At 45.1% G+C, this 25,005-nt stretch overlaps 1 protein-coding gene across 3 annotated transcripts; it reads left to right on the top strand.

Annotated features, from left to right (window-relative positions):
- Nucleotides 1–3,357: 3,357 nt before the first annotated feature.
- On the top strand, nucleotides 3,358–18,071 carry CTSE (cathepsin E). Of its 3 annotated transcripts, XM_010362487.2 has the most exons (9): nucleotides 3,358–3,537; nucleotides 4,200–4,356; nucleotides 4,991–5,108; nucleotides 6,093–6,211; nucleotides 11,001–11,200; nucleotides 13,243–13,365; nucleotides 14,705–14,846; nucleotides 14,948–15,046; nucleotides 17,001–18,071. In XM_010362487.2, exons 1-9 carry the CDS (start codon nucleotides 3,470–3,472, stop codon nucleotides 17,163–17,165), a joined length of 1,191 nt encoding a protein of 396 aa, XP_010360789.1. In that variant the 5' UTR covers nucleotides 3,358–3,469; the 3' UTR covers nucleotides 17,166–18,071. The 3 variants fall into 3 exon arrangements, with proteins under 3 accessions (XP_010360789.1, XP_010360790.1, XP_030792065.1); XM_010362488.2 differs by lacking the exon at nucleotides 14,705–14,846; XM_030936205.1 differs by lacking the exons at nucleotides 4,200–4,356; nucleotides 14,705–14,846 and having other exon boundaries at nucleotides 3,364–3,537.
- Nucleotides 18,072–25,005: the final 6,934 nt, after the last annotated feature.

Raw genomic sequence — 25,005 nt, forward strand, 5'->3', positions numbered from 1 at the left:
ACCAATGTGCTGTCATCCAGGGCTGTGTTGTTCCACTGATAAAGCCCAAGCAGACTCTATTTAGCATAGTTCTTTAGGGCCCTAGGATTTTCAGAATGGGCAAATGAGCATTGGCTTCAACTTCATGTCACCAGCTGCATTATCCCCTAACAAAATATTCAGCCTGTCCTTTGAAGATTTGAAGCCAGGCATTGACTTCTCTTTAGTATGAAAGTCCTAGGTGGTATCTTCTTCCAGTATAAGGCTATTTTGTCTATGTTAAAAATCTGTTATTTATTGTGGCCACCTTCATCAATGATCTTGGCTAGATCTTCTAGATAACTTGCTGCAGCTTCTGCTTTGGGACTTTCTGCTTCACCTTGCAGAAATCTCCATAGGCTTCACCTATGGAGATGGCTTCTTTCTTTAAACCTCATGAGCCAATCTCTGCTAGCTTCCAACTTTTCTTCTGCAGCTTCCTCACCTCTCTCTGCCTTCATAGAATTGAAGAGTGTTAGAGCCTTGCTCTGGATTTGGCTTTGACTTAAGGAAATGTTGTCACTGCTTTGATCTCCTATCCAGACCAATAACGCTTTCTCCATATCAGTAAGAAAACTATTTTGCTTTCTTATCATTTGTGTGTTCACTGTAATATCACCTTCAATTTCCCTTAAGAACTTTCTCTTTGCATTCATGACTTGGGTAGCTGGTATAAGAGGCCTAGCTTTCGTCCCTTCTTGGCTTTCAACATGGCTTCCTCACTAGGCTTAACACTTTCTAGCTTTGAATTTAAAGTGAAGAACATGCAACTCTTCCTTTCACTTAAACACTTAGAGGTCATCGTGGAATTGTTAATTGGCCTAATTTCAATATTGTGTCTCAGGCAATAGGAAGGCCTGAGGGGGAGAGAAAAAGAGGGAGAGAGAGAGAGAGAGATGGGGGAATGGCCAGTTAGTAGAGCAATGGAGCAATCAGAACACACAATTATACTTATTAAATTCTCTGTCTTATATGGGTGCAGTCTGTGGTACCCCAAAACAATTACAATAGTAACAACAAAGGTCACTGAGTACAGATCACCATAACAGATAAAATAATCATGAAAAAGTTTGAAATATTGTAAGAATTACCAAAATGTGGCACAGAGACACAAAATGAACACATGCTATTGGAAAAATGGTGTTGATAGACTTGTTTGACACAGGTTTGCCATAAACCTTCAATTAAAAAAAAAAAAGCAGTATCTGCAAAGCGCAGTAAAGCAGAATGCAGTACAACAAGTACATCTGTACCTTATTATTTGATCCTCCTTAAAAACCCATTGATGGCCGGGCGCGGTGGCTCAAGCCTGTAATCCCAGCACTTTGGGAGGCCGAGACAGGCGGATCATGAGGTCAGGAGATCGAGACCATCCCGGCTAACACGGTGAAACCCCGTCTCTACTAAAAAATACAAAAAAAAAAACTAGCCGGGCGTGGTGGCGGGCGCCTGTAGTCCCAGCTACTCGGGAGGCTGAGGCAGGAGAATGGCGTGAACCCAGGAGGCGGAGCTTGCAGTGAGCTGAGATCCGGCCACTGCACTCCAGCCTGGGCGACAGAGCGAGACTCCGTCTCAAAAAAAAAAAAAAAAAAAAAACCCATTGATGTAGGTAGGGTATTTGGCAGATGACAAAACTAAGATATCCGGTGAGTAAGCAGTTATGGGCAAACTGTGGCAGAGCTTACTGCCAAGATGAATGATCTGCACTTCTAGCCACTTCTGACTGAAGCTGACCTTCTAGGGTTAGACGGCTCTCCCCAGTGAAAGGTCAACAAGATGGGCTCCTGGGAAATGCCAAAGAGGCTTTGTTGCCTTGGGTTCAGGGGTCAAAGGTCTAGGCTGTTCCTTAAGTCTTTTTGATGTCTTTTTAACATTTTTGGACCCAAGGGCAGGTTTGACTTAGCTCCATACTCCACGTTTGCTTGTCTTTTGAACTTCAGAGATGAAAGGCAGATCCCATAGCACCGAAGAGATTTTCCAGAACACTTGCTGGTCAGGGCAGAGCTAAAGCTAAACCCAGGCCACCTACTTCCTACTGCTGAGCTAGTGCCCTCTGGAAGCATTGGCACATGGTGGTGGCCGCTGCTGCCCTGGCTAAGAGGGTCCAATTAACTTGAGTCAGGGTCAGGGTCTTCCTTCCTGTAACCCCTTCACCCCCACCCCAGGCTGTGAAGCCCCACCACCTGTTTATGAGGCGGGTGGCCACAGAGATAGGCTGATGGTGAGGGGGTTTCACACACTGCGGTAACTAAGGCCTGAGCCCCACCCACTCTCCACCCCTGTGCTTAGTCCCACTTAACAGATAGAAGATCCTATTGTCCCTGAGCACTGTTAAGGGCTGAACTCTGTCCCCCAAAATCCGTGTTGATGTCCTAACCCCTAGTACCTCAGAATGTGACTGTATTTGGAGACAGGGTCTTTAAAGAGGTATTAAGGATAAATGCAGTCATTAGGGTGAGCCCTACTCCAGTATGACTAGTGTCCTTATAAGAGGAAATGTGGACACAAACACATGCTGAGGGAAGACCCATGTGAAGACACAGAGAGAAGGTAGCCATCCGCAAGCCAAGGAGAGAGGACTCCGAAGCAACCAAGTCTGCCAGCTCCTTGATCTTGGACTTCCAGCCTCCGGAATAGTGAGAAAATAAATTTCTGTTGTTTCAGCCCCCAGTACTTTGTCGTGGCCGCTCTAGTAGACTCATGCAGGCACTTGCTCCAGACGCTGACCCCCTTGACCCTCCCTCGCTGCCCCTGCATTCTCCTCCATACACCCCTGAGCACCAGCCCCAGATTCATCAAGTCCTTAGAGTCAGGAGAGTGGGCTCCACGAATCCGCAGCCACATTTTCCCATTTCAGGACCTTTGAGGAGTGCTGGTTTGTGCTTCAAAGTGGGCCAGGGAAGGGTAAACTGCCTTTGGAGCATTTGAGAAACTGAGAAGAGAATAAGAATCACTGAGAAAACAGACGGATGAATACTTTGAGTGAGAATCCTGCCACTCATGACAAGTCAGCTCCCACGCCTCCAGAGTCTCCAGCTAGAGCACTTGCGGTAACAGCTCAGTGGGCGCTTCCAGGCGGCCAGGGATGTGCTGCCCTCTGGATTCGTTAACACAGGGTTTCTTGGGGTCAGGGGAGGTGCCAAGGCCCTGGGAGAAGCCAAGCCTCAGAAGACCCTCTTGCTCACAGGGAATGCACAGACCCCCAAGTTCTACTCCCAGACTCACACTCCTCTTGTAGGTGGGAAAGGGACGGAGAGGTGGAGGGGGAACGCCCTGTTCCACATGCTGTATTTACTCTGGGCATGGCTAATGACTCCAGGGCCTTATCATTCAGCCCTCAGACTGGGCTGGGTAGGTCTGAGAGTTAGGGAAAGTCCGTTCCCACAGCCCTCGGGGAGAGAAGAAAGGAGCGGGCAAGGGAGAAGCTGCTGGTTGGACCGTCGGACCCACAATGAAAACGCTCCTTCTTTTGCTGCTGGTGCTCCTGGACCTGGGAGAGGCCCAAGGATCACTTCACAGGTGAGGAGACATCCCCGCACTGTGTTCAGCTGGGTAGTCCCCTGCCCTGCAGCTCAGGGCTGCCCTGGGATAGGAAAGCTTACAGGGAGATGAAGAGGAGGAGAAGCTGAGGGTCTGCATCAATGCATGGAAGAGGCTTACCCAGTGGCCACCTGTGTATGGCCTTCATCTCCAGTCCTCAACAAGTCATCCTCCTGCCTCCACCTCCACGGAGGTGTCTTCCCAAGTCCCAGGGAGCTTCTTGTGTTGCAAAAGAGCAGAAACCTGCAGTTGTGGTTTGTAGCTCAAAGCACCCCAGTACTTCCCCAGGGGACTGACCATCACTGCCTCCAAGAGTTTTCTGCCCCTTTAAATCAGCCGTTCGTGATGTTCATGTAAAACTGCAGACCTCCCCACATCTTCCACTTTCCTAGAAGATCTCAAAGAGCTCAGCTCCAGGAGGGGAGCCATTTCCACTCTAAGATTCTAAGACTCTCCAGGGCAGAGATGAGGCCGGGCAGTCTGAATGGCAGAGAGGACGCTGATCCCACCTGTACCCTGCGTGCTGTCTTGCAGATCCCCCCCTCTGTCTTCTCTAGTTGGCCCCTGAGAAAATGGGATGGGAATGGGGGGAAGAGGGAGGTAGAAGTACATCTCCTCCTCACATGGGGCTTTGTCTCCAGGGTGCCCCTCAGGAGGCATCCGTCCCTCAAGAAGAAGCTGCGGGCACGGAGCCAGCTCTCTGAGTTCTGGAAATCCCAGAATTTGGACATGATCCAGTTCACGGAGTCCTGCTCAATGGACCAGAGTGCCAATGAACCCCTCATCAACTACTTGGATGTGAGGCCTCCTGGGGTCAGGGCTGGGGAGAGGTGGGAGCTGGAGGAAGGCCCAGCATCAGGGCACGGCCAGTGCCATATCAGTAGTGCTGAAGGCCATTGTGGATTTCTTCACTTGGATGGATGATCCTTGGGGACTGATTCCCTGGGTCGCCATGGAGTTGGCTAAGCAGGCCCCAATGTACCCAAATGTCAGAGCTCTCTGCAGAAGGAAAGGGCTGGGAGTGAAAGCATCATCCCACACTGAAGACCCCTGCTTCTGCTGTCCGCTGGGCAGCTTACTGGCTGTGTACCCTTAGGCAAGTTACTTAACCTCTCCCAGCCCCAGTTCCCTAGTCTGTAAAACAGGTGGTTCTTCCTCCACTGCCTCTCCTACAATGTATTTATAAAAATCAGGTTAATGCAAGTAAAATTAAATGAAGTAGCCAGAGACTTGGTTTGATTTCCTCACTCATGGCCATTTCTCTGCTCCTTTTACCTTTCATTTTCCAACATTGCCACTTCCTAGGCTCTGTAAACTCCAGTCTGTAGTACCCCAGGCTTTGGCCCCAGGGAGCTTTCCCTTGGCTTCCTGGTGGGTACCCTTGTCCCTCGCCACCACCCACGCCCGCTTTCCTTCTCACTCTTCCTTGCAGATGGAATACTTCGGCACTATCTCCATTGGCTCCCCACCACAGAACTTCACTGTCATCTTCGACACTGGCTCCTCCAATCTCTGGGTCCCCTCTGTGTACTGCACCAGCCCAGCCTGCAGTAAGTGGGGCCAGGAGCACCAGCAGAGAATGTCTGGGGGCCAGTTCTGGGAAGCCAAACCTGGTACTCTGGGGAAGCGGGGCTTAGGTTCCAGAAACTGGCCACTCCTGCCACACCAGCTTCCCCTCTCCATCTTTGAGTCTGCCCTGGAACTGCTTACAGCAGAGATAGAGCAAGGCCAAGGAAGAACTAAAATGTGGCTGCTGTTCAAGAGAGCAACTTCCATACAGATCAGAATTAATAGAAAGAAAGTCAATGAAAAGAGAAATCTTAGACATAATGACTCACTTCCTTTGGAACACCCAAAGGAATGTAGGGGACAGTTTAATTTAACTGGTTATTTCTGAGCAGGTAGGTTAGTTGGGTTCTAGTGTAGACAGTCTGCTTGCTTCAAGGAGGCTTGGTAGCCTTATCTCCTGGTGCACAGAGATGGGGCTGGTGGGGCACAATGGCATGGGTGGGTCCATTTGGCCACAGGTAACTCAGAGGTTTCAGCAAGGGTTGGAAAAGAAGAGCTACAGAAAGATGTCTTGTTCGATATAGGACAAGTCCCAGCGACAGAATCTCCCTGGAAACCCCAAGGCTAGAGATGTCCACGGGTTGGGAGAAAAGTTGGGAGTAATTTCCTGGGGCAATTGCTTACCCCTGGGTTTCTTTTGAAGGCCAACCTCTGACCCACAACGGGTGGCAGGGACTGTGGCTGGCGCCTGATAAATGGCACTTATCTTGGTGTGCCTCATGAGGTCATTGTGGACAATCAGATTTGCTCAGGGACAGCTGTTTGGTTTCCAATTAGGCCACATCTGTAGCTAGAGGGAAATGTAGTTGCTCACTAGGGAGGGGCATCGCCAGGCTTCTAGGGGCTCTCCCTCAGTGTTGAGAGCTAAGGGAAGAGACCCTGCCGCACTGGGGCTGGGTGGCACCAGGGCGAGGATGCAGGCAGTGAGCCGATGGCATAGGCAAGAGCAATGCACTTCTTTCCAGAGACGCACACCAGGTTCCAGCCTTCCCAGTCCAGCACGTACAGCCAGCCGGGACAATCTTTCTCCATTCAGTATGGAACCGGGAGCTTGTCCGGGATCATTGGAGCTGACCAAGTCTCTGTGAGTGCAAGTCCTTCATCTTTTCTCTCTTGGCCAGAAACTTGGGAGACTTATTCAGAGGTCTTGGGTTTCAAAACTGCCTCAGGAATGGGTGGAAACAGGGGTTAGGACTAACTTCTAGGGGAAAGGGGGACCAACACTCCCCACCTGAGATGGTAGCAGTGGGTCAGTCTGCACAGCATGCTGCGCCCTGGGGGAGGACAGCACAGCGGCAGGAAGCAGTGTCCAGTGCACAAAGCCTGGTGACAGGGTGCACAGCTGGATCTCCAGTCTCTAGGGCATTGAGGAGATAAGACCAGGTCGCCATCTTGAAGGATAAAGAAGCCCACGTCAGCGGGCGAGGTTTGAACTCAGTAAAATAAGGGGGCAAGGTCTGAAATGGGAGCCCAGTCACAGAGCCAAGGCAGAAACCCGGTTGTTCAAAGGCCAAGGCCCAAACTGAACTCAGTGCTGAGCTCATGAGCTGTTCCTCAAACTCCCTCTGACCTCTGACCCTCTGACTCCCTCTGAAGTCCTATGGGTCCCAGAACTATGGGAATCAGACAAATGTGGGGACAGAGAACCAGGTACTTTTTCAGGCTTATAGACAGCAATATATGCCTGGGCCTTGGGAGAAACAGAGGTTGACCTATTCCTGGCGAGCATTGGTCCATGAGGGGGTATTCCCGAGGCCAGCAGGGCACAGCTTTCATCAACATCCCTTAGAGTGGGTGGAGTAGGACATATTATCAGCTGAAAGAATGCCAGAAGCAGAAAAACACCATCTATGTAAAAATATCATAAAGATAAAACAATGCACTGCATTTTCTATTGGAACTATTTGTGTGTGTGTGCATACACACATTACATATATAATATATAATATCCATATGTATGAATATATAATATATAGTATACTATATATATCATCTGTATATTTTATATAGATATAATATATATTAGATATAATCTATAATAATTGCATAATTTTATTATATGATATATATTATGATATGTAATACATTATATTAATATGTTATATAATATTAATTATATAATACATTATAAGTGATATAATGTATTATATTAATAACATGTTATGTGTTATATATTAATATGTTGTGTATATTAATATATAATATGCTAATCTATTATATAATATATTAACATAACATGTCATATATGTAATGTGTATATATTATATGATATATAAAATTATATATATTATGACATATACATATACATTGTATATCTAATTACACATCATATATATATAAAAGTACAAATAACTATTTAGAAGGCTATATCCCAAACTGATCCTCACAGTAACCTCTGAGATGCAGGGAAGGCACTGAAACGGGAATAGAAAGGGGAATTCGAGCCTATAGCTTGTCACCTATCTGTTGGCTCACCTGGCTGGTGTAGGGCAGCAGCCAAGCCCACAGCAATGTCAGCTGCACTGCTCCTTCCCTCAGTTTTTCTGACTACAGGGCCAGGTGTGCACTTACCTCTATAATGAATCATCAGATTTTGCTGCAGAACATCCCCATCATTGAGGATGGAGACTTGGGGACAGGGAGAGAACAATGCGGGTTCCAGTCCACCCTCACACTCATGGGTTCCAACTGGCCCTTTTTCTCCCACTTGACATCTATTTTCCCTTTCTGCTGTGCAGACTGTAGACAGCAGCTGCAGCACCAGGCCAGAAACAAGTACACTGTTTAACTAGCACCCACAGTTGCATATAATCAATATCAATATCCATATCATTTCATCTATATCTATAGTACCTCCTAATGGCTCTGCTTCTCTTATCAAACCCTGACTGACGTAATAAAGATAGGACATGCCAAAATGTGTAGATGAAGCTAATGCAGCCCTTAAAGGGACCGTTTAGCCTGAAATGCATGTATTATTAGTAGAAATGCTAATAATCAATTATCTAAGTTCCTATTTCAAGAAACAAATAACAAGAAAATGAGCAAACCATAAACAAACAATAGTAAATCAAACCCAAAGAAATCAAAAGGAAGGAAATAATAAAGAGTAGAATGGGACATTAATGAAATAGAGAAATCACACAGGAAATTAACAAAGCCAAGAAATAATTCTTTGCAACGGTAATAAAATTGGTTAACCTCTGACATGACTAATTAAGAAAAAAGAAAGAAAATACAACTTAACAGTATTAGAAATGAGAAAGAGAACACTAAAGTTATCAAGAATAATTTTATATTGATACATTTTACAATCTTCAAAAAATCAACAAATGCCTTGAGAAATACAGCACACCAAAACTGATGCAAAAACAAAAGTTAGAAAATGTGAATCTTTTAAAGATATACTCTGTTATTAAAAAATCCTTCCACAAAAAAAAAACTCCACAAAGAAAAGCCTCACTGATAAATTCTTCTAAACACTAAAAAAAAAAAAAAAAAAAAAAAAAAAATTTCACAAAGTCTTCCAGATATTTGATAAAGTAAAAACACTTTATAACTCATTTTATGAAACCAGCATAACTTTAATAATGAAACTTGAAAAGGACATTATAACAAAAGAAAATATAAAATTACAGACCAATCTTTCTCTCATGAATGTAGATGCAAAAGTTCTAAATGAAATACTAGCAAATAAAATCTTGTGGTGTATAAAAAGATAATACATCTTAACCAAGGGTCATCTTTCTAGGAATTTATCATTTAGCAGAATAAAAGGAGAGAAATCATATGACCAATATGATTATATTAATAGATTAATAACATTCAACATCTATTCATGACTTCAAGAAAAACCCTTAGCAAAGTAGGAATAGAAAGTAACTCCCTTAATCTGATAAAGATGAAGGGCTTCATCTACAAAGAAGCCCACAGCAAACTTTACACTTAATGGTGAATTGTCGAGAGACTTCTCCATACGATCAAGAATGAGACAGGGACACTCAATCTCACCACTTCTATTCCACATTGTACTGAAAATCCTAGCCAGTGCAACAAGAAAAAAAGAAATGAAGAACATTAAGATGGAAAAGGAAGAAATAACACTGTCGTTTTTAATGTATGACAAGATTCCATAAGTAGAAAATCCAAAAATATCTACAGAAAGGATATTGGGATTAATATGTGAACTTAGCAAAGTTGCTGGATATGAGGTCAACATAAAAAAATCATTTAGGGCCAGGCATGGTGGCTCACACCTGTAATCCCAGCACTTTGGGAGGCTGAGACGGGTGGATCACAAGGTCAGGAGTTTGAGACCAGCCTGACCAACATGGTGAGACCCTGTCTTTACTAAAAATACAAAAATTAGCCAGGCGTGGTGGCGCACGCCTGTAGTCCCAGTTACTCAGGAGGCTGAGGCAGAAGAATTGCTTGAACCCAGGAGGCAGAGGTTGCAGTGAACCGAGATCATGCCACGGCACTCCAGCCCAGGTGACAGAATGAGACTCTGTCTCAAAGAAAAATCATTTGGATTTATATATGCAGGTTGTGGATCCTTATCACAAATATTTGGGACTGGAAGTCTTTTAGGTTTTAAATTTTTTCAGATTTTGAAATATTTGCATTACACTTACCAGTTCAGTATCCCAAATCTGAAAATCCATAATCTGTAATACTCCAGTGAGCATTTTCTTTTAGCGTCATGTTGGCACTCAAAAAGTTTTGGATTTTGAAGCACTTCAGTTTCAGATTTTCAGATTTGTGATGCTCAACCTGTAGCAAGTAAAACAAATGGCAAATAGATTTTTAATGACACTATAACACCATCAAAACCATAGCTACTTTGAAGCACATTTAACCAAAAAAAAGTGCAAGAACTCTACTCTGATAATAGAAACGTTTACTAAATAAAAGTAAAAGACTTGCATAAAAATCACAAATGTTACTGAATAAAATTAAAAGAAGACCTGTATTGAAAACTAAACCATGCTCATAGACTGAATGACTCTGTTTTATTTAAAAGTCAAATTTTTTCAAATTGATCTATAGAGCCAATTTTATTCCAATTAAAACAAGAGCATCTTTTCTTAGAAATTGACAAACTGATTCTAACATTTATATGGATATGTAATACACCAAAACAACCTTGCTGAAGAAAAACACTGGTAAATATTAAGATTTATTATAAAGTTACAGCAATATAGATGTGTGGTGTTGGCAAAGAATTTTAAAAATATACAAATGGAACAGAACAGAAAACACAAAACCTATCCACACAGTCATCTGATTTATGTTGAACATGACACTGCAGTATATGGAGGAAATGATGGTATATTTATTAAGTAGTGCCAGGTCATATGAATATCCAGATAGAAAAAAATAAATCTTGACTCCTACCTTACACATTACTACATTTCAGATAGACTCCAGATCTCAATGTGAAAGGTAAACAATAAAGCTTTTAGAAGAAAACATGGGAAAATGTTTTCAAAATCTTAGGGTAGGCAAAATTTTCTGAAACAAGTTACAAAAAAACAGTGTGCAATAAGCACAATGTTGAGTGATACCAAAGAGTTCATACGGGATGATTCCATTTATATAAAATCCAAAAAATAGGCAAAACCAATATACGCTATTAGAAGTCAGGAGACTGGCTCTTCTTGAGTAGGGGTGCAATGATTGGCAGGTGCATGAGGGCTTCTGAGGTTTTGGAATGTTCTGTTTCTTGAGAATATAGCAAGCATCTTTGTGCTTATTTAGTCAAGGAAAGTTGGGAAGGAGAAGAATTAGCTTCAAGACAGAGGAGAATCCAGGAATCAAACTCTTTGCCAGCAATCCCCTGTGCCATTTTCCTGTGGGCTTTCTCCTGCCAGGTGGAAGGACTGACCGTGGTTGGCCAGCAGTTTGGAGAAAGTGTCACAGAGCCAGGCCAGACCTTTGTGGATGCAGAGTTTGATGGAATTCTGGGCCTGGGATACCCCTCCTTGGCTGTGGGAGGAGTGACTCCAGTGTTTGACAACATGATGGCTCAGAACCTGGTGGACTTGCCAATGTTTTCTGTCTACATGAGCAGGTAAGACCCATCAAGACTGTGAGGTTAAAGTCAGTTATAACTATAGGGAGACAACACATGCACTTGACTTAGCCATCAAAAGACCTGGTTGGGGTCTTTAGCTTGGTCTATTATCAGCTGTGTGATCTTAGTCAAAACATTTAACCTCTCTGAATATTGAGGAAATGGGATTTGCTTCATCAAGTAGTTGTGAAAGCACTTTGTAAACTCTACTACACTGGCTTAAATTTAAGGAATCTCTGGGATTGGTTCTTCATTGATGCTGTCACTAAATATCAAGCTCCTATTATATGCTGTGTATGATGCTCACACTGGGGACACAGTGAAACAAGAAAGACAGCACCTGCAGGAGGAGCAGGCAGAAAAAAATGAAAAGTTAAGCTGACGATAAAATAATTGCATACTGATGGGTGAATAAACAAAATGTGGCATATCCAAACAATCAAATATTATTCAGCCTCAGAAAGGAAGAAAATTCCGAGATATGCTACAATACAGAAGAAACTTGAGGACATAATGCAAAGTGAAATAAGCTAGTCATAAAAAGATAAATACTGTATGATTCCACTTAGGTGAGGTGCCTAGAGTAGTCAAATTCGCAGGCAGAAAGTGGACTGCCAGTTGCCAGGGCCTGGGGAGGGGAAGTGAGGAGTTCTTAAACCATTGTTGATGGCCTAATGGGTATAAAATTCCAGTTCTGTAAAATGAAAGGTCTGGATTTTATACAGTGTGCACATACTTAACACTACTGAATTGTAGACTCAAAAATAGGTAAGATAGTACATTTCATGTTACATATTTTTACAACATTTTTAAAAATTGCATTGTTGTTGGAAAAGGTCATAAGGCTCACACGTTTCTAGGCACTCTTGCCCGGCATCCTTGGAGGGTCACCTCCTCTTCCTCCTTACACAGGAAAGTGATTTCTGACCTTCCTGACTTCTTCCAGGTCAGACCTGGCCTGCATTCACCCTGTTTCAGCACAAGCCCATTCCTCTCTTTCCCCTCTCCCACACGGAGGGTCCTGGATTTTCCCTATCAAGCTGTGCTTCCTCTCCAGCATGACGGCACTCAGGACCAGGCCTAGGCAGAGCTGTGAGTGAGAAAGGCAGGTTGTCTAGACACTTCTGCTTCCCCTTGCAGAACTTCCTTTTCCCGTCGCCTGGGAAAAGTGGGCTGTAATGGGGAATGTCGAGGTTTGGCAGTCAGACCAACCTGGATTTGAATCCTGCCACTTACATTGCTTCATTTCACTGAGGCTCAGTTTCTTCCACGGACCACTAGGTTGATGTGAGTTAAGTAAGTTTAGATAGACAAAATGCCCAGTACAGGGCCTTGCACCAAGGTAATCAACAAATGTGAGTTCCTTTCCCCACTCCCTCTCTAAAACCACTGTCCTAAAATTCCTGCAGGTATTCCCTTCTCTCCCTCTTTACTACCCTGATTTCAGTTTTGTATCTTTCTGATCCTTTTCTTCCTCAAAATGAATCTGTCTTAGGTCCGATTTCTCCAGAATCTTGCTAGGTTCCAGAACATAATCTGAGATATCAATACCAATGAAAATAAGTGTTCAAGCTCTAGTAAGTCATGATACATTCAAATCAGCCTCTTTGCCTTAACATGATGAGTGAAGAACACAAAAACACCAGGTGCTGTCACAACCGTAGTGGGGAAGATACCTTGGGAAAAGGTGTCTTTGGGGGTTGCTTCAAGTCACACAGTGTGTACCCACCCAGGATGGTCCTGGTCTTGGTTCTGAATGACAGACCTGCTGGCCCCATTTCCCAACTCCTTAACCTTTTTATCCAAGAAGCAGAAGGACATTCACAAATGGTCAAGGGGAGCTGTTTCTAATCTTGTGTCAAAAAGGCCCAGACCAATCCACTTGCAGTAGTCAGAGTCCTGGTCTCAAACCCTAGGCTGATGTTTCTGCCTACCTGGCTGCTTGGTATGAGACCAAGAAGCAAAGTGTCTTAGCTGAGGCTCACCCCTAGAGTTTTGCAGTGGCCCTTCCTGGACAGTTTGTATTTCTCTCCATGTAGTAACCCAGAAGGTGGTGCGGGGAGTGAGCTGATTTTCGGAGGCTACGACCACTCACATTTCTCTGGGAGCCTGAATTGGGTCCCAGTCACCAAGCAAGGCTACTGGCAGATTGCGCTGGATAAGTGAGTATTCCCCATGAAGTAGTTACAGTACTAGGAGTAAACTGAAGAGGCACAACTCAAACGGAATTAACTGAAAAACCACTGGTCGCTAGCAGAGGATGCCAGAAGCTTACTGTGGTTGAAGGTATGGAGGTGCTGAGCAAGTGTGCAGGAAGGGACCTCTGTAACCAGGGCAGCAGACAAAGCTTCCTTCCTTGTACATGTGGCGTGCCTTTAATTCAACAGACAGTCAATACTAGTGCACAGCCTGCTCCCCTTTGTTCTTTCAACACTGACACACAAGGCAAGGGATGAGTAACATGGGGGTTTGCACAGGTGAATTGGATTCAGATCTTGCCCTCAAAAAACTTGTACAGAAGATGAGATGCACCCAAACTGCTATCCTATAAAATGGAAGGTGGTCAGTGCTCCAAGAGAGGTGCCATCAACGTGGTCCAGCAGACAGGCACGACAGCTTCTATCTGAGGAACCCTCCAGTGCATCATGGAGGGGATTACATTGAAACTGAGCCGGGAAATATATACAGTATCTGGGCATGAAGTGGGACTACATGCCTGCCTCATACCTAGTGCTGTGCTAGACAATGCAGGAATTGGAAAAGTGCAGTTCAAGTTTCAATTTAGCTAGGATTGAGTTCCTGCAAGGTATCAGGCATTAGGAATGCAAAAAATAAAAGGTCTCAATGCTCACTGTCTATTGAGGGTTTTTCACACTGTAGGAATTCACCTATTTATGGGTCATGACATCATTTTAGAAGATCTTGACCAGGCGTGGTGGCTCACACCTGTAATCCCAGGACTTTGGGAGGCTGAGGCAGGTGGATCACAAGGTCAAGAGACTCAGACCATCCTTGCCAACATGGTGAAACACTGTCTCTACTAAAAATACAAAAATTAGCCAGGCATGGTGCCACACACCTGTAGTCCCAGTTACTCGGGAAGCTGAGGTAGGAGAATCACTTGAACCTGGGAGGCAAAGGTTGCAGTGAGCTGAGGTCGAGCCACTGCACTCCAGCCTAGGCGACAGAGTGAGACTCCATCTCAAATAAATAAATAAATAAATAAGATCATAAGATCATGACCTACACTTTTTGATGAATTGGAATGTAGTAGAAAATACCGGAGTGCACTTCAATTGCATGAATGGGTGTGTGTGTGCACTGGGTCAAGAAGTAAACAGATTTCTTCCTATGGATCTCAGTAGAAAACAACAGAGTAACATTCATATGGTGGGGGGAAATCATTAATGTGCTCCAGGTGCTAGAGAGCCCACAAAAGAGTGGGAGTTTCCTAGGAGCCAGGGGAGGGAAGGTGGGCTGACTGCAACCCTGTCGCCTCAGCATCCAGGTGGGAGGCACTGTGATGTTCTGCTCCGAGGGTTGCCAGGCCATTGTGGACACAGGGACTTCCCTCATCACTGGCCCTCCCGACAAGATTAAGCAGCTGCAAAATGCCATCGGGGCAGCCCCCGTGGATGGAGAAGTGAGTGCCTGCCTGGGGAAGGGAATGGTGGGGGCAGGAGAGCCAGGCCTTCTCTTGGGAGGTGGGAAGGCTCTAAATGGATCTTCCATATTGGGTTTTAGTATGCTGTGGAGTGTGCCAACCTTAATGTCATGCCGGATGTCACCTTCACCATCAACGGAGTCCCCTACACCCTCAGCCCAACTGCCTACACCCTGCTGGTAAGAACTGTTTCCTTATTCTGCAGGCCACAAGGCCCTCCCCACATGCCTACCACTTCCCCTTTTCAGTCGCCTGCACTTTGCCTGCGTTTACCCTAAGCCCCGCCCTGCATTTGTTCTACTCTGAGGTGGCATCCCCTCTGGGAGGGACACAGCTGCCTTTGATGGAAAGACTATGGGGCTTGTTCTAATTTCCACTTCTGCTGTGAAGCAGTAGTAAAATTCGGGCAAGCCATTTAAGGAAGTCTTCTGATATTGCCATGTAGGACTTTTCAACTGACAGAGTTTAATCTCCTCTACCACCAGGTCAGACTGGAGCTATTACTATCTCATTTTATAGGTGAGAATATCGAGACTCAGAGAGTCAAATAAATGGTTCAAGATATGAGCTGTTTGCAGGGAGGAGTGGAGAATAAGATTATATTTGTTCTAACATTCAAATTAACGTTCCTCCTCTAGCAAGAAAATGTCTTTTGTTGCAGTAAATTCTCAAGTTTGTAGGGTGAAGTAGAAAGGGAACTCCTGGACCTTTTGGACACCTGTGAGCACTTCACACCACAGTTGGTCTGAATTTCCAGCATTGTAGGTATTTGGCACTACACTTCAACACACCAATTTTTCCAAGAGTCACTGACAGCATCAGGGTAACTGCATCAGAAGAGGGGTGCTAAGGTAGAGACTGAGGGCTTCAGTCCTACCCCTAAGCCTCTATTAACTCCTTCCCAAAGCCACCAACAGACAATCCAAATAAAAACAAGTGTTTGTTTTAAAACACAGCTTCATGGTAAGTCCCCTAAGCTCCTGCCACATAGGGATTCTGGAGCTGCTGCTGTCAGCACCACACTAGGACCAGTGAGACATTTAGACTGAGCCCTGCTCATCAGTCCACATGCCCATCACACCCTAGCACCCCCACACTCTCACCTTAACCCATGTGAGTTGAGTCCCTGCCCAGGTGGAAATCATTGATGTGCTCCAGGCGCTGGAGAGCCCAAAAAAGAGTGGGAGTTTCCTAGAAGCCAGGGGAGGGGAGGTGTGTGGTTCTTTCCCAGTACGGTGTGTGGTTCCTTTAGAAGATCATTTTAGAAGATCATGACCTGACCAAGCGTGGTGACTCACACCTGTAATCCCAGGACTTTGGAAGGCCGAGGCAGGTGGATCACAAGGTCTTGTGCTGGTTCTTTCCCAGTATGGTGCATGGTTCTTTCCCACCAGCAGATTTCAATCAGAGTCACCTCAATCCATCAAAACTGCTGTAAAAACGTTGACTTTTCATGTCCTTCCTCTCAAGAAGTCTCCCTGAACCCTCTGCAAATTTTCCCACACCCTCTTCAGCAACTTCAAATTTCAAGTCGTTGGAAAGACCACACTTGCCTGGTAGAGCACGTCTTTGCCAAACAAAAAATTAAGATTGGAGAAGGTGATACTCTTCTCTTGAACAAGGGATGCCTACTTGCCTCATCTAAAGGGGGTCACTCAAATGTTTGTTCCCAGAACATCAACAAGAAAATAGCAGTGGGTAGCCACTAACAGAGTTCTTTCTCTCCCTTAACAAAAACCAAGCTGAGCTTCACTAGAAACCAAAGAAACCAGAATTTAAACCAAGGTCTTCCGGTGCCAACAGTTTTGCTCTTCTAGCCATGCAACAAGGGTTTCCCAGTTGTAAAATGATGGTGGTGGGGACAGGTGGAAGTATATAACAGATGAACCATTCTCAAAATTGTAGAACATAGACCCCAGGCCCATAAGAATGGACTTGTGTAGACAAACAATTTATTGAGAAAACTAGGGTAGGGACATATGAAGCAGGAGGAAGAACCCACTGACCAAAATGGTGGAACCCACCAGCTGTCCAAGGCCATCCAGTGCCAGCCACCACCACCACACAGGCAGCCTCCAGGGAGCACTACTTCCTTCTTCCCCATGTCATTTGCATCCTTTTTTCCAACCCCAGGACTTCGTGGATGGAATGCAGTTCTGCAGCAGCGGCTTTCAAGGACTTGACATCTACCCTCCAGCTGGGCCCCTCTGGATCCTGGGGGATGTCTTCATTCGACAGTTTTACTCGGTCTTCGACCGTGGGAATAACCGTGTGGGACTGGCCCCAGCAGTCCCCTAAGGAGGGGCCTGGTGTCTGTGCCTGCCTGTCTGACACCCCTTGAATCTGTTAGGTTAGGGCATTCTTTACACCTGTAAAAAGTTATTTTCCAGAGAATGTAGCTGTTTCCAGGGTTGCAACTTGAATTAAGACCAAACAGAACATGAGAACACACACACACACACACACATTTCACACATACACACCACTCCCACCACGGTCATGATGGAGGAATTAAGTTGTATATCCATATTTTTATTGACTTTTGATTATGAAAATCAAAAAAATTTCATGTTTGATTATGAAAATCTCCAAACATATGTACAAGCAGAGATCATGGTATAATAAATCCCTATGCAACTCCACTCAGCTCTGACAACCCATCCACACGGCCAGGCCTGTTTATCTACACTGCTGCCCACTTCTCCAGCTCCATATGCTGTACCTGGATTATTTTGAAGCAAATTCCGAGCATTACATCATTTTGTACATAAATATTTCTAACGTCCTTAAATTTAAATATACAGTTGGAATTCAAGCATCTCCCATTGTCCCACAAATGTTTGGCTGTTTTTGTAGTTGGATTGTTTGTATCAGGATTCAAGCAACGCCTATAAATTGCATTTATTTGAAATGTCTATAGGTGTCTTTCCTTCTAAGGAGTTTAGCACATTTGAAACGTTCCTGGAATCCCGAGGTGTCATTTGACATAGTTCTCTGAACTTATCTTTCCTATAAAATGGTAGCTAGATCTGGAGGTCTGGTTGGTTTTGTGGCAAAAATACTTCCTAGATGGTGCTGGGTACTTCCTGTGGTATCCCGTCAGGAGGCAGATAATGCTGGTGCCTCTCTATCGGTGATGTTAAGACTGATGGGTGGGTTTGGAGTTATTGGCTTCAATCATTCATTACAAAGTTCAGCATTTTACCTGATCGTTTCAGCTGTCGTTGATGATCATTGCTGAAATCCGCGCAATAATTAGGGATTGTAGAACAGGGCTTTTTCTAATTCTGCTATCCCTTTGGCATTTGTTGGTTGGAATTCTTCTATTAATAAAATGGGCCGGGTGCAGTCGCTCATGCTTGTAATCCCAGCACTTTGGGAGGCCGAGGTGGGTGGATCACGAGGTCAAGAGATTGAGACCATCCTGGCCAACATGGTGAAACCCCATCTCTACTAAAAATACAAAAATTAGGCCAGGCGTAGTGGCTCATGTCTGTAATCCCAGCACCTTGGGAGGTTGAGGCAGGTGGATCACGAGGTCAGGAGTTTGAGACCAGCCTGGCCAATATGGTGAAACCCTGTCTCTACTAAAAATACAAAAATTAGCTGGGTGTGGTGGCACACCTGTAGTCCCAGCTACTCTGGAGGCTGAGGCAGAAGACTTGCTTGCAGTGAGTAGAGATCGCGCCACTGTACTCCAGCCTGAGTGACAGAGCAAGACTCCATCTCAAAAAAAAAAAATCAAAAATTGGCTGGGTGTGGTGGCATGCACCTGTAGTCCCAGCTACTTAGGAGGCTAAGGCAGGAGAATTGCTTGAACCCGGGCGACAGAGGTTGCAGTGAGCCAAGATCGCACCACTGTACTCCAGCCTGACAACAGAGCGAGACTCCATCAAAAAAAACAAAAAACAAAAAAAAAACTTTGGGTGGGCACGATGGCTCACACCTGTCCCAGCACTCTGGGAAGCCGAGGAAGGAGGATCACTTGAGTGGAGGGGGTCAAAGCTGCAGCGAACCATGACCGTGCCACTGTACTCCAATCTGGGTGACAGAGTAAGACCTTGTCTCAAAAACAAACAAAACAAAACAAAACCTTTCCCTCATCAACCATTTGCCCAGGAAAGAAGAAAATTACTTGGAGTTTTATTTCCTTTATTTACCAGTTTTCAGAATGAGTTGGTGCTATATTAAACACCAAAGGATTTTAAACGTATTTGATGTGTTTCAGCTCACCAGTTTTTTTTTTTTTTTTTTTTTTTTTTAATGCCAGATCACTCTATCTTTAGCCAGTGGGTGATCTTCAAGTTGGTTCCTGTAAACTTTTCCAGCCCATCTTGCACACTTCCAGTTCCATATGTGGCATCAGCCATTGTCCCACAGAGTCCTGGTTCCTTGTAGCATGCCCATATGTGTGTTGTAAATAAAAATATTTCATAGTACATTGGAGATGGAGCGAGAGACGGAGAGAGATACTGAGAAAGAGAGAGATTGAGAGAGCACCTGTTTCACCCTGGCCCATCCTGAGAGATCCGACATGGAGAATCCTGGCCTGAGCACATCCCCCTTCTGGTGGTATCTATCGCCACCAGAAACAACTTATTTTTTCTTCCCCCTTTTAGCTTTTGCTTCTTTCAAAATGAAAGTATCGTCTGTTTTTTCTTATTGTAAAGCATGTGAAAATCCTCCATGACCCTATTCCTCAGAGAAAAGTACCATTATCAATTTGAAGTCATTTTATACAGACTTTTCTTTGCACATATTAACAGAGGTGGCTATTGGTAAGGAAACTTTTTCTAAAGGAATCATACTCTACATGTAAGAGGCATTGGAAACAGAGTGACTCCATCTTGAATAGGGGATGGGGACAATGAGGCTGAGACCTGGCTGGGCTGCATTCCCAGGAGGTCAGGCATTTTTAGTCACAGGATGAGATAGGAAGTCGACAGGACTGGTTTCACAAGATACAGGTTACAAAGACCCTGCTGATAAAACCAGATGTGGTAAAGAAGCCAGCTAAAACCCACCAAAATCAAGAGAGTGATGAAAGCCACCTCTGGTGGTCCTCATTGATCATTGTAGGCTAATTATAATGCAACAGCATGTTAAAAAGACACTCCCATCAGTGCCATGGCAGTTTACAAATGCCGCAGCAACATCCAGAAGTTATCCTAGATGGTCTACAAAGGGGAGGAACCCTCAGTTCCTGGAACTCCCTACTCCTTTCCTGGGAAACTCATGAATAGCCCACCCCTTATTTAGCATATAATCAAGGAATAACCATAAGTATATTTGGTCAAGCGGCCCGTGCTGCTGCTCTGCCTGTAGAGTTGCTACCCTTGAATTCCTTTACTTTTCTTAATAATCTTGCTTTCACTTTACTCTATTGGCTTGCTTTTGAATTCTTTCCTGCATGAAGTCAAGAACCCATGTGGCCTCCCAGGCTGGACCCCAGTTGTGGGGTTCACTCTGTGCCAGGCTGACTCTTCTCTAAACTACTTTTTTCATTTAACAGTAGATTCCCTGTCATTGTTGATAGCTCATTCTTCTAACATCTATGCAGTGTCCATTCATTTATCAGATCCTCTCTTAATGAACATTAGGTTCATTTGGGATTCAATTCAATCCAATACAATAAATATTTATTTTATGCCAGACACTAAGTGAAGTACTCGAAAACCTGCAACATAACTGGGAGAGGCCCTGGCTGTCAGTTTTTGACTGCAGGGATCACAGAAGACACACCAGGCTGAAAGTCAAATAGCCTTGGTTTACGTCTATGCTCAGTGGCCTTGGGTAATGACTTCATGTCTCTAAGACACTCACCTCAGAGCTGTTGGGAAGAATCCGTGATCTTACCTGGGTGGAAGCACTTGGCTAAGAGTGGTACCTTCCCTTCTGATTTGGGTGTCATGCTCAGAGTAGATCACAACTACACACCTGCACACATACATTTTTTGTTTGGTTTTTACTTTTATTTTTCCTTTTTAACCAAATTATTGCTTTTAAAGTCAATTTAGAACAGCCTGATCCAAACAAGCTATCAAAGCAATGTAGTACAACAGCTAACAACACTGGCTCCGGAGTCAGGAAGGCTCAGACTTCATTCCTAGCATCAGTTGTGGGACCTTTGCACCTCAGTTTGTTCATCTGTCAAATGGGCACGATAGTAGGAACTACAGTTGACCCCTGAACAACACAGGTTTGGACTTGCACGAGTTCACTTATTCACAGATTTTATTTTTTCAACCAAAGGCAGACCAAAAATATAGTATTCAGCTGATGCAGTGGCTCACATCTGTAATCCCAGCACTTTGGGAGGCTGAGGTGAGTAGATCACTTGAGGTCAGGAGTTCAAGACCAGCCTGGCCAACATGGTGAAACCCTATCTCTACTAAAAATACAAAAATTAGCCAGGCATAGTGGCAGGTGCCTGTAATCCCAGCTACTTGGGAGGCTGAGGCAGGAGAATTGCTTGAACCCAGGAGGCAGAGGTTGCAGTGAGCCGAGACGGTGCCACTGCATTCCAGCCTCAGCGACAGAAAGAAACTCCATCTCAAAAACAGCAACAACAACAAAATACAGTATTCTCGGGATGCAAATCCCATGTACATGGAGCACAGATTTATTCTATATGTGGGTTCTTTGGGGCCAACTGCAGGACTTGAGTGTGCTCAAAATTTAGTATACTTGGGGGTCCTGAAACCAGTTCCCCACATATACCAAGGGACAACTGTGTTGCATGGGGTTATTTTGAGGATGCAATGACATTGCACATATGTAAACATTTACCTAGCTTACATGCCTGTGCTCATTAGGCCACAGACCTTCACTCCACATAAGCGAGTCTCATAAAAGGCAGAAAGCCCTAGAGTAAATGGTTTTATGATTTTTTTCATCTAAGACAAAGCACCCCAAGAGCCATGTGGAAGCCCATTGTTAGACAGCACCCCTGCAGGCTTTTGGAAGGGCCATTTCTGTGCAAGGGCTGCCCCGACTGTTGAATGTGCTGGTCTGGTGTTGGCCAGGAGTCTGAGTGGTGGAGGCTGCAGAGTGAAAATGATGCCTAAGCCACACAACATCATTCAGTCTTCACAACGACCCTGCTGGTTCTGCCACAGAAATGCTTCTGTGACCTATTTCCTTGTCCCCACCCTCCAGTCATTACCTTTCACCAGAAACATTCCAGGAACATCCTGACACTGATTCTGTCTCTTGCCCTCTGACAAACCAGTGCCTGATAGGTACATATTTCTGAAGTCCAGCTCTAATCACACCCTTCCCCTGCCATACACTTCGCAGCGGTGCCCCGCTGCATGCCAACTGCAATCCAAGCTGGCGCAACTTCCAGGGCTCCCAGGGCCTTGCCTCAGTTTGACCACCTGTTTTCCCTGGACATCTAGTCTACCCTACACCAAACGGAATCATCCCGATTTTCTTACTTTTACACTTAGTCTTAGAATTCCTTCTCTTCTGTTCATCAGAGGAACGTGCTGTTTTCCCAAAATGACTCCCTTTCAATGAGTGTTAAGATGACAGTGAAAAGCTGTCAGACACAGTGCTGTGAGACACAAGACCGAAATCTCAGCCCATGGGATGCACTGTGAAGGTGCTTAGCTATGACTTGGAGCCCTTCCCATGCACTCTCTCTTCTGCCAGCCAGAGGTTCAGCATCTCCTCTCCCTGGCCCCACATCGCTTCTCTGCATATGGAGCCTGAATCCCTGCTCCATTCACCATACATCTGCACATTCCTATCCTCAGCGTCCTTCAAGCTCCAGTTCATATGCCTTCTTTCCATAAAGCCCTCTTTGACGTCTCCTAACTAGAATTAAGCTCTCCTTCCTCTAAATCCCCACAACCCTTAAGCTGTATTTTTTATGCCATTGTTTGCTCCATGTTTTATTTCCACTGATAAAATGCAATTCTCCATTTCTGCACCCCCAAAAGGATCTGACGGGCTCAGATCATTGAATGAACACCTACAGGAGGGAAGGAAGGAAGCAGTGAGGGAATGCAGCGTCAGGACCTCCTCTGCGGGGTCGAGGCTGGCGTCATTCTCCTCTGCAGCATGTGTCACAGGAACAGAAGGGAAGTTGCTGACTCTTTATCCACGTGGCTGGAGGAAGTGGGGACTAGAGCCTGAGGGTGGCTGGTGACTTGGCTTCCAAAGGTGTTAGGATAGTTCTGCAAATAGACCCTGAAAGTACCAGTTTCGGTCCCAGGTGCAAAGGTTGTAAGGACCAGCATGGACAGTTCACTTCCCATTCCCGAAGCACCCTCGGCAGCAGCAGGCCCCACGAGAATGCTCACATCTTCTCCAAAAGAGGGTCAAATGTGCCTCTACACCCCTATGCAGGCTCCCTGTTTAATCCCTTCTCTCTGTCTGTCACACACACACACACACACACACACACACACACACACACACACGTTCACTTAAAACTTGGCCTCAGAAACAGGTAGAAGACTATGGGGGACAATTCTAAAGGGCAACAGTTTAAGAACAAGTCAGTCGTCAAAAATTAGTGGTTGGCCTGAGGGTGGCCTGATGCCCGCTTTCCCAGGTCACCCAAATGGAACATCTGGGGTGAATGTGCTCTGGGGTAGAGGTTTTCCAGTTTCAGTGTGTGCCGCCCAGTTTTGCTCTCCATGGAAACTTTTGCCTCCTCCCTCCAGGCATGTTTGCTAATTGAAACAATGAAATGAGCTTCAACTTTTCTTCCACTGAAGAAACCACACACAGCATACCCAGGCCAGGCCTGTAGCTGGCACCGTGAGCTACCCAGTGTGGTATTCAAGGATACTCGCTCTGTGCCCCCTGAGAAATGTGTAGTCTAATTGGCCAGATGAGACACAGACAGCAGTCACACAGCAGAGTCAGAGACTTACGCTGGACACGAGGAAGAACTCCCTGACCCAGAGGATTGTTAGACGACGAATGGGCCCAAGGAGGCAAAATCTGCCCCCAGAGATGTGGGGGCAGAAGGGGGCATCCAATGCATTACAAGCCTTGAGGGGGCTCTGGCGAGGCCTGATATCCCCTGACCGAGGCCTATCTAAACTCACTTCATTCTCCATTCATCCGCCAGTCATAGCGATTCCAGACATGGTTCCAGGCAGCTCAAAGAGAGACCAAATTAGCCGCATGCTAGTGGAGTTTTAAATTGCTGTGGTCTCCTAGGTATTTCAGGTTAGGTCACAGTCCTCACTTGAGAGGAGACATCAGGACTTACTTCACATCTCACAAGCCTGGTGTGGAGTTTAATGTATGTATGTGTTGTGTGTGTGTGTGTGCGTGTGTGCGTGGGTGCGTGGCATGGGTGTGTGTGATGTGTTTGTGTGATGTGTGTTGTCTGTGGTATCTATATGTGTTGTTCGTGTGTGTGGTGTGTGTGTGCGCAATGTGTGTGTGGTGTGTGTGTGGTATGTACGTAGTGTGTGTGAGTGGTGTGTATACTGTGTGTGGTATGTATATGTGTTGTTTCTGTGTGTGATGTGTATGTATGTGTGTGTGGTGTGTATGTGTGTGTATGTGGTGTGTGTGTGTGGTGTGTGTGTGGTATGTACGTAGTGTGTGTGAGTGGTGTGTATACTGTGTGTGGTATGTATATGTGTTGTTTCTGTGTGTGATGTATATGTATGTGTGTGTGGTGTGTATGTGTGTGTGTATGTGGTGTGTGTGTGTGGTGGTGTGTATGGTGTGTATGTGGTGTGTTTGTGTGTGGTGTGTATGTGGTGTGTTTGTGTAGTATGTGTGTATTGTGTGTGGTATGTATGTGTGGTGTGTATGTGTGTAGTGTGTGTTGTGTGTGATTATGTATGGTGTTTGTGTGTGGTGTGTATCTTGTACGTGGTATGTATGTATGCTGTGTGTGGTGTGTTTGTGTTTTGTGTGTATTGTGGTACGTATGCATGATATTTGTGTATGGTGTGTATGTGTGGTGTGTTTATGTAGTGTGTGTTGTGTGTGGTATGTGTGTGTGGTGTTTGATGTGTTTGTTGTGTGTGTTGTGTGTGATATGTATCTGTGATGTTTGTGTGTGGTGTGTATGTGTGGTGTGTGTGTGAAGTGTGTGTGTTGTGTGGTATGTATGTGTGGTGTTTGTGTGTGGTGTGCATGTGTGGGGTGTGTGTGTGGC

Source organism: Rhinopithecus roxellana, chromosome 8 (assembly GCF_007565055.1).
Source record: "Rhinopithecus roxellana isolate Shanxi Qingling chromosome 8, ASM756505v1, whole genome shotgun sequence".
Classification (NCBI taxonomy): domain Eukaryota; kingdom Metazoa; phylum Chordata; class Mammalia; order Primates; family Cercopithecidae; genus Rhinopithecus; species Rhinopithecus roxellana.